The sequence below is a fragment of the Bemisia tabaci genome, chromosome 3 (genome assembly GCF_918797505.1).
Source record: "Bemisia tabaci chromosome 3, PGI_BMITA_v3".
In the NCBI taxonomy this organism is placed as follows: domain Eukaryota; kingdom Metazoa; phylum Arthropoda; class Insecta; order Hemiptera; family Aleyrodidae; genus Bemisia; species Bemisia tabaci.
Window position 1 is genome coordinate 26519836 of NC_092795.1, and position 21146 is coordinate 26540981.

Genomic DNA, 21146 nt, shown 5'->3' on the forward strand with positions numbered 1-21146 from the left:
AAACATCAATCCGAGTTTCGTCGGTCCTAACACTCACCGTGGCGCTCTCTACATACTGAGGAAGAAACTAAACCTGAACTCGCACCGAAGTGACCGTCAATCAACCCCAACTTCCTCCCCGAGCTTTCGAGCGGATTAAAGTTCAACACGCCGGTGACGCCATCTATGCGTCTAGGGCGGCAGCAACGGGAACTGGAGAACGTCGCCTCGCGCCCTCCGGCGGCGGCGCGGGGAACCCGCCACGGAGAGCCCATTCAGAGAGAGCGTCAATCAATAAACTCCCACGTAGGCGAGACCGATGGGTCGCAGCGACCAGCGGAGTAGCCCTCCAAGAGATGACTCCGTGCACACTTAACGCATGAACCACACGGGTAGTGCACTCTTGCGTGATCGAGGGCTCACGGAGAAAGGTCGATAGGGCGCGATCGACTCGCGCGGGCTCGAGCTATCGCTGCCGCCCTCCCACGTAAGTTTTACTCACCCTCACGCGCGCACCCCTCGTACGCCACCCTATTCCCTCTCGTATTACAGATTCGCAGTAACCCTACTTCCAGTCGGAAAATGTCGCCGAAATCCTGATGAAGTGAAGTGTCCTGGTGAAGTCGGTGCGTTTCAGTTTCGATGGAGCCTTCTCGACCCGGGGCGATGGCCAGGTAGCCGCGATGGTGCTGGAGACATGGTCGCGGGCGCGATGATGGATGACCAAGAGAAGAAAATCGTGGTCGAGTTCTGCCACCTGCTCGAGAAGTCCAAGCAGCTTTTCAACGGACTCAGGTACGTGGACTCCGTGATAAGCCCTTATCACTTATCTCAACATCGTTTCACCCCTGGAGGATAGTTGTATTATCGATGGAATCAGATGACGGGGTCGAATCAACAAGACAGTGATTAGGGAGGTGATAAGATAAATGTATACACTTGCCCCTCTCATCGAAAAAAGCTCTTTTTCGGAAGTTTTGCTCGCTTTCTCCCAGTATACTGCCTCCGTGATGAAAAAAGGCACTTAATCCTCATCCTAGATTGGCCTGGAGCCATAATTAGCGGGTGATATCACCAAAAAGTCAACATGATATCAGATGATGACGGAATGACATCACACCGATGACCAAGCCTCGTTTCGATACTGAGCTGATAGCATGTTGGCAACGCGCCGATTTTCCTAAATCAGTATGGTGCGACATTGATATTAAAAAGATATCAATATGGAACAGGATTATAGCAGCATGATTCGTTTTACTAGAGTGATATTGCTCCGAATTCTTAAAATTGCCAAAGACCTAGTCACTGAAAGGGTTGCCAACGCACCGTCTAAAATTCCCCTACCTTATCTACGAAGAAATTTCGACTACCATCTCGTATCTTATCGTGAGCGTTGTTTGAGATCATCGAATATGAAACTGGTAGACGGAACGGTGTGGTGAGTTGGCTACACCAATATATCTTCATTCCACAGTTGTTACTCTCGTCATGTGTCCATCAACAAGTTCAGACCCTCGTGAAATTGTATGTTAGTACACGAATGTAATACTCGAACACTCCTGCCTCTCATCACGATCATCGATAAAGTTTCTCGGCGCTTGATTCTTGGTCCAAACTGCAGGCAGTGCATAAATGCATTTCTGACCGTGCATAAATGCATTTCTGACCGGAGACGATGCATTTTAGAGACTCTGCAATTCCCACCAAATCAATTCAGACGGACACGGACCAGATGAAAGATATTCGTGAAAGTTAAGGTGCAAGGAACACAAGATGCGATGAACTGTGGTTACGTTACGTGGTATGATTTCTTCTGTAGTAGAATGTTGTGTATGTTGCCTATCGCCTAATTGAAGGGGCTCCTCTTATTGAAAGTTATTGCAGTAAAATTCGAATGAATTGCAATTTTTTTTTCGCACTGCGGCCTGCTCATCTTTCGTCCCATCATCTGATCGTTTTAAATCGACATTTATTGGCCAAATAACGTGAAAGTATTAGGATGCCTTTGCAAGTCTATTTCAATGTTTTCTTTTCAAAATACTACTTCCGCATTATGAATCGCGGCAAAAATAATTGACAAGAGGTTCATTAAGCGTTTCTCTATCCCAACGATGTGAAAGATATAGATATTGGGTTGACCAAGACAGTTGCTTGCTCCACAAGTTGTTTATTAATGGTCATTGGGCGGAAATAATTGTTGGTCCTCGAAAATAACTTTTGCACTCTGAAAAGACAGAGAGTGCGGTGTCTTCGAAATGTATTTCCTCTGTTCCTAACTCAGACTTTTAACTCGTGAGCATGTATACATGATTGATTAGCTCAACGATTCTTTTTGTTTACGTACGACTGGAATTTTGCAAGTCGTTGGTTCCGAATCTTAATCAATATCATCGCGCCACAATCAATCCGAGGTGGACTGACCGTGAGGGTGAGGGGGCGATTGCCCCTTATTGTCCCCTCGAGCATACCAAAAGGACCAATTTTGGCAAGTTTTAACATACATAAGAGGTCCCTTTTAACTGATTTATCGGAATCCCACTGAGGTATCTTTGAGCCCATTTTACATTTTTATTTAGGTATAATCAATTTTAATCATTTCAGAGATTCTGCAGGTGCGTGCTTTTGACGGATCTGACCTTTTGGTGGATCAATTAAAAACTTGAATCGTTACAACTAAACACAAAATTCATTTTAAAAAAACCGTCGCATGATAAATCCTAGATACTGCCTATCTTTGAAAATGTTAACTAAGACGGAATGATTCTCATTTTTTCTATTTGAAACTTCCATAATGCTAGCCGTTTGCTTTTTACTGGTCATTTTTTATAAAAAAATAAAAAAGTAACTTTTGATTTTTTTTTTGAAAGTTACGGTATGAGCGTTATTCGACAAAACTTTGAACAGTTTTTCCTTCGCTCTTTCAAAAGATTTCTCCGAAAATGTCCCAGTATTGTTCTTTTTTTAAAAAAAAAAAATAAGAAGGAGCAGAATTCTTGGAACACAGTAATGAAGAACCTTGTTTTTGAGTGGTTTGACATCAATATCCATTCTGCCGTGCTAAGGAAGAACACCGTATGAACATTCGAGAGTTGCCGAACTTCCGCGTATAAGAAATGTACTTTCGAGGAGAGTTTGTATATTTCCTCCTGAAATTTTCGGAAAAAATTCAATGGAAAATGCTCACGATTTTTTCTGAAAACTCGTATTTAATCAAAGTAAATTTGGCACCTGACGAAGGTCCTTAGGTTTTTCCTTAGGACGGCAGCATTATCCAACAGTTAGTTTTACATCTTGCCATTGCTAAATTAACTGCTGTAGAGGGTAATTCAGCTTTTTATAAGTTCTTGCACACTTTCTTCACATCCTGAATGTTAAATCAACTTCATTTTTTTTTCGGTGAACGTTCTACTTTCACCCCGACACAAAAATAAAGAGAAATTTCCCCGGAGCTTTGGCAACAGCGCCTCATAATGATAAGCGATGCCCTGACAATCGCACTGGGTCCGAAAACGAGCGCACTGGTGCACCGTGGCGCACCCCGACGCGCGTTGCGGAAACGGCAGTATTTGAAGCGGCTAATATCATCGCCGAGGGGGACAGAGGGGGGGGGGTCCTCTTCTCTTATCAATTACTTTGCGGGTATTCATAAAACATGCCCCCGCTGCCGCCCGAAATTGGTACTGTTCCAAGAGATTTCGCCGTTTTTTTTACTGCTGAGGGGTGATGGGAACGAGCCGCCTCTGGAGGAGCGGAGGGGGCTGCATGAGACGACACGAAGCACATGCAACTGTGATGCAAAATGAATAAGCCTGGCTGTGGTGAGTCGTACGATGGGCTCGAGGATGAATGCTAATCAGTAGACAGGGGTCAAATTGGATCGAATTCAAAAGGAGGGAGCTGACCCACATACCAGAAAAGCTAGTTTTGCGGTTATTTTTAATAATGCCGTGTTTGTCTATAGATGGCTTTAGATTCCTAAAAAATTTGAACAAAGGAATAGAAGCCACAAAACTCAAAAAAAAAAAAAAAACAAAAAAAAAAAATACTGCCGTGCTGAAGAAGAACACTGTATGAGCCTTCGGACGTTGCAAAATTTCTTTCGATGAAAACCGAATTCACAGGGAAAATTGTGAATATTTTTTCCCCCGAAATTTTCAGACACTTTCGTACGCGATTTAATCTAAAATATTCGAACATTTTAAAGAAAATGCGCATGAATGTCGTTAAAAATACATTATTTATCGAGGAATTTTCGGCAACTCTCGGATGTACAAACGGCGTTCTTCCTAAGCACGGCAGAATAGATGTACAGCTTGCACTCAGGAACATCACTTCCTCCAAAACTTCGGGAGAGGATGGACTCCGAAAAATCTCCGAAAATGACCTTTTGATGACTACTGGACACAAAAAACTCCCTATTAAAGGGTAAATGAAAGGCTGAAAGCCAAAGGTTGCAATCGCGCTGCAATTCAACAAGTGTGTGTGCATGAGACTAGCCGGGGTGCAAAGGGTTTTGAGTTTCGTTAAGTTTCCGCGGAGTTATCTCAAAATTACGCAAAAGTTGAACGGGTTCGAGTAAAATACAGTAGCGGCTCCTCTTTTCTCGGTTGAAGATCTCCATAGACTTGACGGGGTCGCTACCGCTCCCAGTAATGTCATGACATTTTCACCGAGCCACAAAAAAGCCTTACTAAATTTCTAAAGAAAATGTGCAACTATTCTTGAGTAACCGAATAAATTATTGTCAAATGAGACTTTGGTTCGTTGCGATGCAATTTCACCCCGGCTTTTACCGCTTCAAAACTAAAATTTAGAGGACGGCCGGGCTTTTCCGAATAACATTTCTGCTCATATCCAATGAGACGTGTTACTTTAAAAGATCCATGATGAAATTTCAGGCTCATCTCCTTTAATAATCTTATTTTTTACTTGCTCGCAATGCTCACTTTCCTCGCGGGTAAAGGAAATTGCCATCTAAAGAAAGAGAAATAAAAGCAGAAAATTGAAATTTCATCATTTCGACAAGGCGTTTTACGGTGCACAGAGTCAAAAAACCATACTAAAAAACATGTATGTCCATCCGTCAAGCGTCTCCTACTTCTGTGCACAGGCAATTCTAAAAACCATTCGTTCAATTACATTCAAACTCGGCATGGAGGGCATTGATCTATGGTACCCCTCAGGGCCGGATTTTCCTACTTGCCGCCCATGGGCCGCCTGTATTTTGCCGCCCCCTTCTCATTCGTTTTGAAACATCAATGAAAACCACCAAGTGAACGTGCCAGCGGGGGAGGGGTGCATAAGACGCATTTACTCGTGTTGAACACATTTTTTGGGAAAGCCCTGTCAACACTACTAGCAAAAGGTCACGGAACTTTGCGCGAAAGTCAAGTTTCGTAAACCTATCTCTAATGGACAAGGCCTTCCATTCATAAGAAATGAACGAAAAAAATTATGAAAGAACAAACACAAAATTTGATTTAATGATTTTAACTTCCGCCGCCGCGCCGCGCCGACCGCACCGTGTTTGGCGCAATGCGTGAAGTATTCACGCAGTCTTGTAGGCGCTATGCGTTTCACGCTGACCGCAGTGACCGCGCTGTGTTTGACGCAATGCGTGAAGTATTCGTGCAGTCTTGTAGGCGCTAATATGTGTTACATGCCGACCTCCGCGCCGAGGGCTTCTCCTTTTCATCTCAAGTCCTCGTCATCATTTCTCCCTAAGTCGCGCCGTTCCAGGCCAAATTGTGTGTTTGGTTTCTCTTTTAACTCGACTAATTAAAGGTGCTGTCTCTTGTATCACTGAAAGACGACAAAATTAGAAATTACTATACTCTCAGGAAATGAGAGATTTTGTAGCCTTTTCTCGTTTGTAATTTTTTTTTTCTAAATCCGATTTTTTTTATACCTACATTTAAAAAAATTGCAAAATTTGCCGCCCCTAGATTTGCCGCCATGGGCCGCGGCCCATGTGGCCACCCCTTTAATCCGGCTCTGGTACCCCTATGCACAGAAAGTGATTTTGGTATACCCTAAAATTTAGGGGGCTAGGTGCTACACATGATTTTTATTCAATTCACACGGAGGGCTTACTTTTTTCATTTTTATTATCTTCCAGAGATTTACCACAATACGGACACAAGCAATGGCAAGCCTACTTTGGTAGGACATTCGATATTTACACAAAACTGTGGAAATTTCAGCAACAACATAGGTAAGTTATAAGCCCTCTACGATTTTTTCATTGATTCTTCTGTCACATTAGTAACTTAGGATGGTTCTAATTATTGAGAAGAACTCCATACGAGGAATACGGCCCTAAGTCTTCGTGGACTGAGGCACGTTTCCCCTTGGACAGTCACATATCGACGGTGTAAGTCGGCAATCACATAACTCGTTTGCGGTGTCTGAAAATCTCGGCCTCCATGTTATTCTTTTAAAGGAGAACAAATTGACATCATTCCTCGAAGTTTTTGCAGAATCTTCTTCGCACCGAGAAGAAAAATCACGGCAGCTTTAAAGAGTTGCCGTTGTAAAAAATAAAATATGACAGGAAGTCTGTCGAGTTATGTGATTGCCGACTTGCACCGTCGATATCGCCATTTGTGGCAACTTCATATGTGCCACATAGCATAGCGCTCTGGACCGAATCCATTATCTTAGCAGATAGCTCACTTTAAACCTCTGATTGAGATTGCGCCCTCTCGCTGAAAGCTCATTCTTGTTTGGCGAGGGTGACCATGGGGGGGAGGGGGGCAACTTGCGAAGCCGTGCGTTTCTGGGAAATGTAGGTGGCGACTGAAGCACTGAGTTGAGCAGGCGCTCTTTCATTATTCACCGATCCCATTGTCTCCGAGCCGAAAGGGCAAAAGTCCACCCATTGTCGCGGCGCAGCGGATTGAGAGGATCTCCCGGCCACCTGTGGATTGCGCCACGACGAGCTCACCTTCCCACCAACAGCGGCCAATCCACAGTGTCAAATCGCACGTGTACACTACATTTGAGGACAAAATTATCAGCACCTCCCACTGAAAAAAAATCTCGGTGTATTTACTAAGAAAATGGTAAAATTACCAAGAATTCAGGGTTCTATTTGATCCCAGTTTTTTCTTGGTAAAATTACCATCTATGGAATTGGTAATTTTACCGAGAAATCTCGGTAAAATTATTGAACTTTCTCGGTAATTTTACTAGACCTTGGTAAAAACGCCAATATTTTTTATCGATTGTGGTAGAATTACCGAGATAAAATGGCAAAGTTGCCGGGAATTGATTACCAATAAAAGTGGTATTCTTACCTGAAAAAACGGTAAAAATACCGGTTTTTAGGTAAGTTTACCAGTCTGTCTTGGTAAAATTACCAATAATTGGTAAAACAAAGTGAGATGGTAAAGGTACCAACGGACCTTGGTAAAAACGCCGAGAATTTTTTTTCAGTGCACCTCCCCCATCCAAAGCAGTGCTCCCATTTCCCGGAACCAGTTCCGAATACGGAACTTTTGAGATTTGACTGGATTTTTCCCGGAACTTTTGAGATTCCTGAAATGTTCCGGATATTTTTCATTTTCCGGAACTTTTGAAAAAATCCAAAAGGAATCCCGGAACTTTTAACGATCATGGATGGAGCAAATAGGTTCCGCATTCCGGAACTTTTGACGGACATGGAATGGGAGCACCGCATCCAAGCCCCGGTGACGGTGTATGTTAGTATTCCTACACTGCTACTGCTACCTTCCCCAAAGTGTTTAAGTTAAGTTTGGCTTAGAGATAAGATAATTTGGACGTATTTCTGCCAAACGGAACAATGTGCATTAAAGCATGAGCCCTGAGACCCATAAGTATATAGGCATGACAGGGCTCACGTCATAATGCACATAGTTCCGTTTGACAGAAATACGTCCATTTAAAGACTCACTCTGCTAAGGAACGATTGTAAAACCTCTGGTCAGGTGCTTGTCAAAGTGGTTTGAGTTGACCAGAGCCTGACCAGAGGTAGGTGCGTATGACTCCCGGTTTTCTTCAGGTCAAGTCCCGGTCAACCTTTGTTCTCTCTCGCAAACCAGTAGTTAGGCTGATTAGCAGATTAACTGCTGATCAGACTCTGACCACTGGTTTGGTGACCAAAGGTTGACAAGAGATCTTACAAACGGCCCCTAGAGATAAGATACTTTAAAGACTCACTCTGCTAAGTCCCCCCATTAATGCTGCCATACACCCCTGATAGTGCCGCTAATTCCTCGACATTTCTGGTGCTGCAAAAAAACTCTAGACGGTAAATTGCCCATTTAGGTCGAACCAATACTCGTACTTCCGATGAATAACTACATTTGTGTTTACAATTTTGATGACCTCCCACAAGGTAAACTCCTGGCGTGTCGAATAGCAAAGAAGAGAAATGAAATATCCATGCCATCGAATTACATGAATTTTCAACGGGCGTTTTTCTAGCTAATTGAGAATACGTCCACAAGCCATGCCAAAACATCCATCACTTAGCCATTCTTCGCAGAAATAATGCATGGACTTTGAAGTGCTGCAATTTAGTGTGTAATTTGCAGTGGAACGATTCAATAGCCCTGGTAGAATTTGTCCCCGAAAATCTTTTGTATTTTTACCTACTTTCCCAAAACAATAATTTGGAGGCGCGTTTATTTGATTTTCTACAAACTAAATATATACGAAAATTTGATTCAATTTGAGCACCGCACCGTAGCGAAGCTTGTTTTTCGTTTCTGGAAAAAATGGCTCAATTTTAGACCTCCAATTGGCCTAAATTTGGCAATTTGGAACCACAATCCATAGCTCGGTTTCGAAGCGAAGTTGCACCATTAATTTCCCAATGCATTAATAGTTTTAACGGATGAGCCGGAAATTGTAGTTCCTCAAGGCAAAATGAAGTCCAATTTCTTACGCAACGTTACTAATATCGAAAGTATGTACGCAATGCTGCATCTCAAAATTATGAAGGCGAACTGAAAGCCGTTATGAAGATTTCCGTCCTCCATTAAAGTGATCTTCTCCAAGTCGGTATTTTTAATGCGTGACATGACGGTGGTCTGGCAACGATGTTTTACTGATAATTGAGTGATGGGATAGGCGCCGGATACTAAAGGTATTCAAGCTTTTAGAGACAACCAACAATTTATTGTCGCCCACCCCTTACACTCTGTTTTTAACATTTGTTGACAACTGCGATGATTCAGTGACCGATTTGATTCTGAAGATATGTGTGATAAACAGAATGAGAATTCTCAGTACCGCAATAATGATCGAGTAGATTATTTTGTATATTGTATTAGTTTTAAAATATATATATGGGGGGAGGGGGTGCACAAGTGATTGTGAATTGACCTTGAGGAAAACAAAGTCGTTTATGCACTGTATTATGAAAAACTGATCTTAACGGGCATTTTTTCCGGTCCCCTTGTACATGAATTCATGTAAATATACCTGCTCATAGCGGAAACCTGATGTTAACGGAAAACTGTATCGGTCCCGTGATATTCTGTTATCAGCAGGTTTCACTGGACTGCACTCGGCGTTGGAAAAATATTTTATTACTAGGGGGCTACGCCCCCTGGCCGCTACGCGGCCCAACTCCCTGAAGGCGCTCCGCGCCATCAATCATATGGGCCGCTTCGCGGCCCTATTTTTACCCTCTTACCCCTTATCAATGTTGATTTTATTTTTCCCCTAACAAATTACGATATGAGGTATACTTTACTTTTAGAATGAAATAATTTTTGGTTTTGATGAATAAAGAAATTTTTTTTTTGAAATCAAAAGGACGCGTTTTGGAATGACTGCTTGATGAAATATTGCAGTAAAACAACGAACAATGATAATCAGGTAATAATTAAATTAGTCAGGAGTCGGGGATCGGACCCACACTATGATTCACGTGGACGCATCCGACGTCTTAGAAGACTCGGCCACCGCTCATATGAAGATGCCAGGCGTGAATTTTGTGTAGATAAGTATAGAGCTGATGCGCAGGCTACCCAGCTACTGCGCAACCTTCTCGACCACTGCGCATCCTCCCGCGCATAGTGGTAGCAGTCCCGGAGCATTCCGTAAATTCACTCAATTTTATAACGTGATTTTAAAGAAACCTGGGTCCTATTTCCAAAATCTGATTAGAGCGGGCTCATCTAGGGCTTATTATTTGTCGATTCACGCAAAAATCATAGAAATCGGCCCGGTAGAACGCTCAAACGAACTATGACAAACAGTATAAATTTACATTGTTTAAATGGGAGAATTCGCAACTTTACCACTTAATATAAAAAAACCTGGGCCATATTTTGAAAATCTGAAAAGAGTTGGCTTATCTAGAGACAATTGCCCGTTGATAGCCGCAAAAATCATTAAAATCGGCCCGGTAGAACGCTGGAACTAAGCGTCACCAGTTACGCAAAATTAGGAGGTCTTGGAGCTTATATATATGATAATAATTGAGAGGCTTGTAGGACAAGGTGCGGGAGTGTAGTTTTTGAAAAAATTGAGATATTAATGATTTCAAGTGAAACTAGTCTTAATGCATATTCAGTGGAAAATTCGCTCCCAACTTACAATTTTTAAGCATAAAAAAATCCGTTTGAACTTCCTTTCCGCCCTACGGATCCGCGTGATTTTGAAACCTCAAACACGTATTTCTCTGAATAGCAAAAACTGCACTTATGCGCCTTGTCCTCCAAGTCCCTCAATTTTTGTTATTTTAAAAAGTTCTACATCACTTATCGCCATTCCACAGACTGATAGCTATTTTCGACTAATTTTACAGGCAGAAGGAAGACTCTTTGACACCGAGAAAGATGCATAACTGAAGATTGCAAATTTATTGACTTTAATAGTAATAATAAAAAAAAGTTATTACGTCCATTTTCTATACCTTAATTCTCTGTAAGAATCCTCATGGACTGAGACGCGTTGAGAACTGGTACGGTAGTTTGCTGCACTGACCGATAAATGTAATTCTCGTATGAGAGAAAATTAAACGCATGAATAAGCGGCGTTATACATGACCCTTCGCTCACACAGTTTTTCAAAGAAGCATCCTAACGGCTAACGCTACCGCGAGTTCATAGTATCATCAAAGAGCTATGATAACATGTAAAGAGAAGCTTCAAAGCCTTTTACATGGCAGGTTATTAACCCCCATCTAACCTTAGATCCTACATACTTAGTCCTAGTTGGTTCTAGATCAGTTTTTCCTCACATCGAAAATGTGGTTGATGCATATGAACGAGGCTTCGTGAGAGGCAAGAATGCAAAGCAAACGAAAAATGAATCAGCATTCGATCAGAAACTTTTCTCCGTACATTTGTCCGGTATAATCAACTGTAGCGTTAAATATTCATTACTAATGCATTATTATAAAATACCGTGAAATAATCGCTTGAAAATCTGTTGTCCCGTGAAATTAAACTTTTCTCTGCAAAATGAAAAAATGAAGATTACTAATTCCAATATTAATGATGAAACTCAATTTTGCTCCAATTCCCCCCCCCCCCCCCCGCCTTGACCTTCTTGCTCCAATGACCGTCTTTGGGAAGCATTGGGCATTAGTGGGAAATATGGATTCTCTTTAAAATCCGTTCACTGAAAGGAAGTATTTTGGATATGTTCTACATTTCAATTTAGCTTTAGCGGGGCGATCTTAAACTAGTACGTTAAATACTTTATGAGTCTAATTCGCTTTTTCCCTGATTGTGTGACTTTCATAATCTACTAGCGCCTAACTGTTCTTTTACTAAGCACGCAAATCTAACTGCATTTTTACTTTTCAGGCAAATTCTTGATTCAAAATATGGACTTAAAAGGTGGCAGATAGGAGAAATAGCCTCCAAAATTGGTCAACTATATTATCATTATTAGTAAGTATTTCCATAATTAATTAAAATTAAAGTGAAGTAAATTAAATTACATTAAATTTCAATTATTTCAATTTAATTTTAATTTTTTAAATTTAGTTTTAATTTTTTCAATTTAATTGATTTTTGTTCAGTTTTTTATGATTTTTTTTTTATTTTCGGTTGATTTTCTTTTGTAGGAAAAATGAAACTTAATCGGAAATATTTAGAGGTTGTAGTTGAGATGCACGTTTCCTAACTTTTGACATCGATGCACCATTGCACCTGCTTCGTGCGGGAAAACCATGTTTACGATCGCAGCGATAAAAATAAAACTTTGCTCGATATTATATACGTGAGCGGATCGTTTTCATAAATCTTTGAAAAATATTTCATAATGACTCAGACTTCCTGACTCCTCTCAATATACGGAGAAGCAACTAACGGTTTCCTACTCTGTTTCAGTTTAAGGACAAGCGAAACTAACTATTTAAACGAGGCGTTCTCCTTTTATGCCGCGATTAGAAGTCGGGCTTACTATTCAAGAGCTTCCAAAGAGGATAGGTAAGTTCCACAATCACAGTCTCTCGTGGTTTTTACAAGCTTGACCGAAGCCCATCAACATTGTTGCCCTTTGAAAAAAATGAACCGGTGAAGTAACCATTGCACACAGCATGCGTTCGCGGTGGAAAATGAATCGTCCATCTTACAATTCTCATGGACGTTCTCGTCTCCAACCTTATCATATACTACCTATTGGATACCTACATGTTCTGTTGTCAAGTTGAAGATAATTCGAGCAAATTAAGCCGCAGATCGAGTCAAATAAGAATCCAACTTAGAGGCACTATAACGACGGTGAAACTACCAAAATTACGTATCTCGTTTGCGGTGTTTAAAAATCTACGCTCACATTTCATTTTTTGGAAGTAGACCGAATCAATATCATTCCTTGAAATTTTCACAGAATTTTCTCCGCACGAAGAGGAAAAATCACATAAATATTCAAGACTGGACGTTAAGTAGTTTTTCATTTAAAAAATAAAGTATGACAGGAAGTCTGCGACGTCGCAAACCGAGATACGTGGTTTGGTAGTTTCACCGTCGATAAGTAAAGTAACTTAGAGTCATAAAGGGTCATTGAAGAGTCATTGAGGCGTTTGCTCGAGAAAATTTATAGCTCTTCATGAAAGTACTGTCGAATTGAGCTCACAGTATTTTTTACAATTTTTTCTTACTCGGGAAAGAGGAGAAAGATAAATTAAAAGTGAGAAAATGTACCACCTTACGATGTCATAGGACGACATTTTCCATTTAAACGTATATATTTTAGTAAATTAGGTCATTCTTTCATAATTCCTCAGAATGTTTGGTATAGAGACTGAGTCCGAGGTTGCGTCAGGAAGAGTTACATTGGGGGGGGGGGGGGGAGGGAGGGGTCAAATATGCCGAAAAAGTGTCACGTAATTTATGAATGTTCCCAATATGCATCTCCGTGCTGCCTACGAATAATTTTCAAACATAATTTGTCTTTCTATTTCTAGGTCTGATTTAATGGTAAAGAAATTAAGGTACTATGCAAGGTTCATTGTTGTTTGCCTCTTATTAAAAAGAATGAAATTAGTTCGAGAACTTGTTTCGGTGAGTAAATTTCTGTTGTGACTATGTATCAGTCTCTAATCCTCAAAACTACACGTTTTTAATTGAAAAATATTGGTTTAATTTTTGAGAAATGACGTGTGTGGCTTTTAATAATAATTTGTCAGAACTTTACGAATGAATAATGCGAGTAAAAGCTGATGGTTTTCTTTGCATGCAAAGCAGAAAAAAAGAGAGAAAAAAGAGAAAAGAAAAAAATCTTGTCTTTGAGGTGTTGGCTCTGATTTTTTTTTAAATTCGGCCCGTGAACAAGACTTTAGCTCACTAACGATCTGTTTCAAATACCACAGACCATAAGATACGTCATGAATTTATTTCCTTAATCATAATTTATCAAAGAATTTTAGCAAATCTTTTGTAAAATTAGACTGCCGGTAATTTTTTATTTAATTGTAGGTTTAAAGGCTACTACGTAATGTCATTGACAGTGTTCGAAACTCACCTTAAAATTTTAGGAGCCATGTGGCCCATCAAGCTCAATTTTTAGGGGCCATTGAAGATGTTTTAGGCACCAAATTGACTTTTTGCCAATATATCACGGCGCATTTTGTGAAAAGTCAGATGCAAGATGTTTAAGTTACACAAAATAGTAGCTGTAACTTGTAACTTTCGAAAAATCACCAAACAGAAAATTTAGAATTTTTTTTTTTTTTTTTTTTGGGGGGGGGGGCACTTTTTAGGAGCCACGTTGGCGCAGAACCTTCATTTTTTAGGGGCCACGTTGGCGCAGAGCCTTCATTTTTTAGGCGCATTTGGCGCGTTGGCGCCTGTGAGTTTCGAACACTGGTCATTGACAACTCTAGTTGCGATTTTAGTCAAGATTTGCCCCTTCCATTGAACACATAATTGATCCTAAAATACTTCATATAAAACTCTGATAAGAGAAAATGACACAATGACAATATGAGTCATAAATAGGTTGTTCGTTTTTCACGAATTTATTAATTTATTTTTCAGGAACTAGATAAACAAATTGTAGATTATGCTAGCACGTATGAGCCAGATGACCAACTTGAATGGGCTCTAGTTTTAGACGAAATAAAATCATTTATCAAAGCTGATGGAGTCGTCAGTATCTTGCAGTCTGAGGCAAATACCGTATTCTTATCTCATAGGTGAGTCCATGACCAGATTTTCTTGCGTAAGCTGACAGAGATTTGCACTACTTTTAAATCCCCATAATTTACCTGGTTCCCAAATGTGTTTATAGAGGAAAATTCAACGAGACACACTTGCGCCTGTTATTGTCGAACCAACAATTCCATTCTTTGATATACCTGAGAATTTCGATATGCTTCGATTTTTCGCACGAAAAAACAGTACCACTTCTGGTTGGTTCTAGAATTCATTGACGAATAACCAAATAAAGCTCTAAAAAAAATCTGGAAATCTGGAGAGCTCTTCAGAAAAATTAGTCACGATGTTTACTGAAGGAATTTTCCGTCAGTATCATTATATCGAATTTGACCCAAACAGTGACTATGACATTACCTTTTTAATCGCTACATGTATAATGATTTGATGTAGCCAGGGCCGGATTTACCTATTTGCCACCCATTGGCCGCCTGTATTTTGCCGCCCCCTTCTCATTTGTTTTGAAACATCAATAAAAGCCATCAAGTGAACGTGCCGGAGAGGGAAAGGTGCATGAGACGCGTTTACTCGCGTCGGACACATTTTTTGCGAAAGCCTTGTCAACACTACTAGCAAAAGTTCAAGGAACTTTGCGCAAAAGTTAAGTTCCGTAAACCTATCTCTGTGTGAACAAGGCCATTTGTAAGAAATGAACGTAAAAACTATGCAAGAACAAACATTAATGTGGTTTAATAATTTTAACTTCCGCCGCCACGCCGCGCTGACCGCTCTGGGTTTGGCGCAATGCGTGAAGTATTCCTACAGTCTTGTAGACGCTATGCGTTTCACGCCGACCGCTGCTGACCGCACTGTGTTTGACGCAATGCGTGAGGTATTCATGTAGCCTTGTAGGCGCTATTCGTTTCACGCTGACCGCACTGTATTTGACGCGATGCGTGAAGTATTCATGCAGTCTTGTAGGCGCTAATATGTGTTATATGCCCACCGCCGCACCGAGGGCTACTCCTTTTCATCTCAAGTCCTCGTTATTAGAGTACCTATATTGAGAGAGTATGGCCACTGGGCCCCATGGAGAGGCTTAGGACCCAAAAATGGCGGTGCCTTGTTTTGGTTTTTGTGGATGGGAGGGGGGTCATTGCCAACTTTCGACGGTTATCACCAACCGCACTTGCTGCCAACCTTACTACATCTCAGATAATTTTTCTCAAAAATTGCACACGATTAGCCTTAAAAATATGTAAAGAAGTCGCAATAGTGCATTTGATTAAATTTCTCGTTACGATAAGCAAAGAAAACTACATTTTCAGTCATTTTGCATCACATTAATTTATGGCGTCCGCCATTTTTGGGTCCTAAGGGCTCCATTCAGCCTAAGATGGCTGAGCCAATCAGAGGTGGTAACACCGGTCAAATTGCGTGTTTGGTTTCTCTCTTAACTCGACTAATTAAAGGTGCTGCCTTTTGTATCACCGAAAGACGACAAAATTAAAAATTTCTATACTCTCAGAAAATGAGAGGTTTTGTCTCCTTTTGTCGTTTGTGATTTTTTTTCTGAATCCGTCGCAAAATTTGCCGCCATGAGCCGCGGCCCATATGGCCACCCGCTAGATTCGGCCCTGGATCCGCTTTAAGAATTATCCGTGATTAGAGTTTTTATCGGAAACCTTGCCAAAAAGACACTGAAAATAAGAACAGGGATTTTTTTGTCAACATCTGAAAATTCGGGGAATTTTTGAATTCAAGAAAACTTGTCGCCTTTGACTAAATTAAAAACTTAATTTTGAAATAAAACTAACATTTATACATCTATTATCAAGAGAAAAGCTCACCTTGAAAACATACTTATAAGAGCCAAGATTATGATTAAAACTATTTTAATACTTCGATTGTATTTAGCAAAAAGGAACCAAGAGTATTCCAATGTCGCTAAGATTGTGCAACTTTTTTTACCTTGCAAACATAAACGATCGTCTAAACTAGTTTCACCTCTACTCCCAATAAACTATGAATTCAAGACGAAAATTACCGTCGTAAAGTTTACTTTTTGCAAAGAATGTACCTCGGTTGTTGTACCAAAGTTGCACAATCCCAGCAACATTGAAATGCTCTTAGTTCCTTTTTGCAAAATGCAATCCAATTGGTTGTTGCTGCAAAAAAATAGTTTCCCGCAACCTCCTATACAATGCTCCAGTGACCACATAAGTTGGCCCAAGCACAAATTTTTCGGGAAGAACGGCTTTCCCCTTCCTGGTTTTTCACTTAATATCCGCCCGAGTTTCGCATATCTTCCGTTCCTCCTCATCGCAGCTTCCATCAAATCGCAATTGCCCGGAAACTAGGACCGCACATCTTATCTGATAAAATCGTTCGCCCTTTAAACCAATTCTGGGGGATTAGGCTAGACTAGTCAATGAGTCAACTGTTGGTCTAATTTCATTACGTGAACGCAGAAGAAAAACGGGGTAAAAAAACACTAATGTGTGATCAATTTTCAAGGACAATTCTGTAATTTCTCCTACGATTTTAAATAGATTTAAAACGCGTAATATCCAAAATCTAAGCTCAGATTCAGATTCCTCGTGAAAAACTGATGCGATTTCATGCATCATATGTTAGAATAGCGTGAAGGAAAGAGGCTTAATGACGTATAAAAACACTAATGTGTGATCAATTTTCAAGGACAATTCTGTAATTTTCTCCTACGAATTTAAATAGATTAAAACGCTTAATATCCAAAATCTAAGCTCAGATTCGGATTCCTCGTGAAAAACTGATGAGATTTCATGTATCATATGTTAGAATAGCGTGAAGGAAAAAGGTTTAACGACGCGTATAGATTCTGTCATACTCCCCGTTTGAACTACGCCGCCGCGCCGATCGCCCGAGTGAAACCGAACGGGGAGGCGCCGGTTAGCGCCGGCTGAGCGTTCGGTTTCGTCGCGAGGAATTCCTTCCGATAAATTCTTGTTCTTCCTCCTCCGCTGACCCACTGAGCACTACCCATGTTGCCACGTTGGATTCATATGCTCGAATCGGTATGCCTACGTTGCGTCTCTTTCCTCCACGCTATGCTCAGGTATGATACATGAAATTACATCGATTTTTAACGAGGAATCCGAATCTGAGCTTCGATTTTGGGTATCACGCGTTTTAAGTCACATTTTCCAACTTCAAAAATCCGAAATGACGGACGTGGCTGAAAATGCTATCTCGGCTCCTGTTCGATGGATTTTTGTGAAACTCGGTGTCAGGGTATGATACATGCAATCGCATCGATTTTTTACGAGGACTCCGAATCTGAGCTTCGATTTTGAGTATCACGCGTTTTAAATCAAAATCTGTCAAAATTCAAAAAATTCAAAATTCGAAAATCCGAAATGACTGAAGTGGCTTAAAATGCTATCTCGGCTCCTGTTCGCTCGATTTTCGTGAAACTCGGTATCCGGAGGTATATTACAACGGGAAACTCGAATTTTCGGTCAGATTTTCAAAATTTCAAAATCCAAGATGGCGCCCGTGGCTTAAAATGCTAAAGTCTGCTGATTGTGGATGAGGACAAAGATAATATATTCGCCACTATTCACCATACTTCGTTAAAAAAAAAGTAAATTCGTTCTGTTAAAAGTTAATAGCTATGAGGGGCGGCTCGCGGAACGAGTCGCATGTTCATCGCGAAGCGAGGAACTGGGGGTCCAGGGGCACTCCCCGGCTAGGCGTGACGGCTAGTAGTTTATACAGGGTGTCTCACGAAAAACGAGCCACCTTGAATATCTGCCGAACGCGTCGGAATTTCGAAAAACGGAAAAAGACGTGTTCGTTTATATCGAGGGGGACATCTTTTGGCATATTCGACATTTTCCCAAACCGCGGGAGGGGCGCGGGGCGGGGGGTGCCCCACCCGTAAGTCGAACTTTTCAAATGGCACCCCTACTTTTTTATTTCAGAAATCAATTCTACGCAAAAGAACAAGCCACCCTGTCCAAACCGAATGTAAATCGGACAATTTTTCAGTGATTGACAGAGTTTGAAACATTTTTTTCATGCTCTTTTCAAAAATTTCCCACGCCCAATGGAATTGCTGTATCAAACCAAACTCTCCGCCAAAAAATTCTTAAACATTGCACTTTCGATAAAAAAATCAAAAAAAATCTGCTGCACTCGAAATCTGGAGCACACGGAGCCCTTCTTTGCGACATTAAAATTCGTTATACCGAACATTTCCGAGGGGCGCTCATCGGGAGGGTGTAGTAAGTTTTAGACAAGAATTATTAATCTTTTTTCTGAAGCATAAGAAACCGTGTCCATGAAGAAGCAGTTAAGTAGAAAAACAAATGGATTAGCTTTTTTTTTTTTGGGGGGGGGGGGGGTCAATGACTTGAGCCGGACCTTGATACTTCTGAGGACGCTATTTTTCCGCGGTGCGTTGTTTTTCTACTTAACTGCCTCTTCAGGGGCACGGTTTCTTATGCTTCAGAAAAAAGATTAATAATTCTTGTCTAAAACTTACTACACCCTCCCGATGAGCGCCCCTCGGAAATGTTCGGTATAACGAATTTTAATGTCGCAAAGAAGGGCTCCGCGAGCTCCAGATTTCGAGTGCAGCAGATTTTTTTTGATTTTTTTATCGAAAGTGCAATGTTTAAGATTTTTTTGGCGGAGAGTTTGGTTTGATACAGCAATTCCATTGGGCGTGGGAAATTTTTGAAAAGAGCATAGAAAAAAATGTTTCAAACTCTGTCAATCACTGAAAAATTGTCCGATTTACATTCGGTTTGGACAGGGTGGCTTGTTTTTTTGCGTAAAATTGATTTCTGAAATAAAAAAGTAGGGTGCCATTTGAAAAGTTCGACTTACGGGTGGGGCACCCCCCGCCCCGCGCCCCTCCCGAGGTTTGGGAAAATGTCAAATACGCCAAAAGGTGTCCCCCTCAATATAAACGAACACGTCTTTTACCGTTTTTCGAAATTCCGACGCGTTCGGCAGATATTCAAGGTGGCTCGTTTTTCGTGAGACACCCTGTATATGTCTTGGATATGAGCGGCCCAGAGCCGCTATCCAGCGGCAGTGCGCTGGAGTTACTGCTTGTTTTTTTCTGAATCCGATTTTCTTCTTTGCCTATATCTAAAAAAATCGCAAAATTTGCCGCCGAGAGCCGCGGCCCATATGGCCTTCCTCTAAATCCGGCCCTGGATGTAGCGCCAGAAAGTCATAGGCGGTTCTACGGGGGTGCCAGTGGGTGCCGGGCACCCCCAAGCAAAAATTAAGTGCGGTTACCGGAACCGTGAAAGAGGCCTTCTTCTTCCTTCACCTCTATTTATTGCTTTTTTAACCAGTATAGAATTTAATATAAAAAGGACCAAATTATACTGCTTTTAAAGATTCTGCATTCGCTCACACTGAGTAAAAATCCCAGCAATTAATTGAAAATGTTTTAAACAGAATTAATATTGATAGCCGTGTTTTACAAAGATTCTACTGTTTTTTTATGGTAAGATTGTAGTTTTGATGGAAAGTTTTGCTAAAAATTTTCTACATTGAATTTATAGGTATTTAAGTAGAAAGGAAGGAGAGAAAAAGAGAAAGGATGGTAGGAAAGGGATAAAACTTGAGGGCCGAAACTTAGGCCTCCCCTGAGCGACCTTCCCCTTCGGGACCGGTCTCCGACATTTTTCACCTCTGGGCACCCCCAAACATGAAGGTCTAGAACCGCCTATGTCTAAAGGTAGAATTTAGAAAGCGATTCGCCTTCATTTCATCAGTTATACAAAGCCCCCGCTTCAGAGTTGCAATAGTTGCATATCGACGGTGAAAGTCGGCAATCACATAACTCGGTTTGCGACGTCGCATACTTCCTGTCATACTTTATTTTTTAAACGGAAAACTACTCAACGGTAATTCTTTAAAACTGCCGTGATTTTTTTTCTATGTGCGAGGAAAATTCTGAAAAAACTTCAAGGAATCATGTCCATTTGTTCTCCTTTGAAAAAATAACATAGTTGCGGAGATTTTCAGACACCGCAAACGAGTTATATGATTGCCGACTTGTACCGTCGATATGTAGAATTCTGTCTTAAGGCAGCTTATGTCACCCCGCCGCTGACTTGCAAGGGCATTTGCATTTTAACCTATGCCCTGGAAAGCACGTGCGAGTAGTTACAATGGCGACTCTTGAAAGTTGGCAACACTATCTTTCCTCCATTTGAATGTATGCAAAACAATCGATTCCTGGTGGGGCAGCTTCCCTCACCTATAATCGATATTTTTGATGGATTTAAATGGTGGAACAACAGTGTAAGAATCACCAAGCAGTAGTTATGAGGACGATGGGGCGCATAATTTACGCCTGCGTAGTTACACCTTTATGTCGTAGGAGCGACGATTTGCGAGTAAAGAATTGGTACATACTTTTTTGTGCCAGAGTGTTGAATGGTGCGAGCTACCGACTACTTTATTCATTCTTTTTTTTTTCCAGTAAATTTTTGAAAGTTTAAAGAATCGAATATTGCGTTCAACAAATATAAGATATGCAACTCTGATTCTTCCATTATGATTTTCGGTTCA

General features: G+C 40.9%; 1 protein-coding gene across 1 annotated transcript in view; it reads left to right on the forward strand.

The window, feature by feature from the left end:
- The first annotated feature begins 277 nt into the window (after positions 1 to 277).
- The window catches only part of LOC109031155 (protein SCAI), a 33531-nt gene continuing 12662 nt past the window's right edge, over positions 278 to 21146 (forward strand). Inside the window, exons 1-6 of the mRNA XM_019042510.2 lie at positions 278 to 774; positions 6098 to 6193; positions 11769 to 11855; positions 12297 to 12395; positions 13376 to 13472; positions 14448 to 14605. Of these exons, the coding sequence (XP_018898055.1) occupies positions 677 to 774; positions 6098 to 6193; positions 11769 to 11855; positions 12297 to 12395; positions 13376 to 13472; positions 14448 to 14605 (635 nt within the window). The 5' untranslated portion in view covers positions 278 to 676. The remainder of the gene's footprint in view (positions 775 to 6097; positions 6194 to 11768; positions 11856 to 12296; positions 12396 to 13375; positions 13473 to 14447; positions 14606 to 21146) is intronic.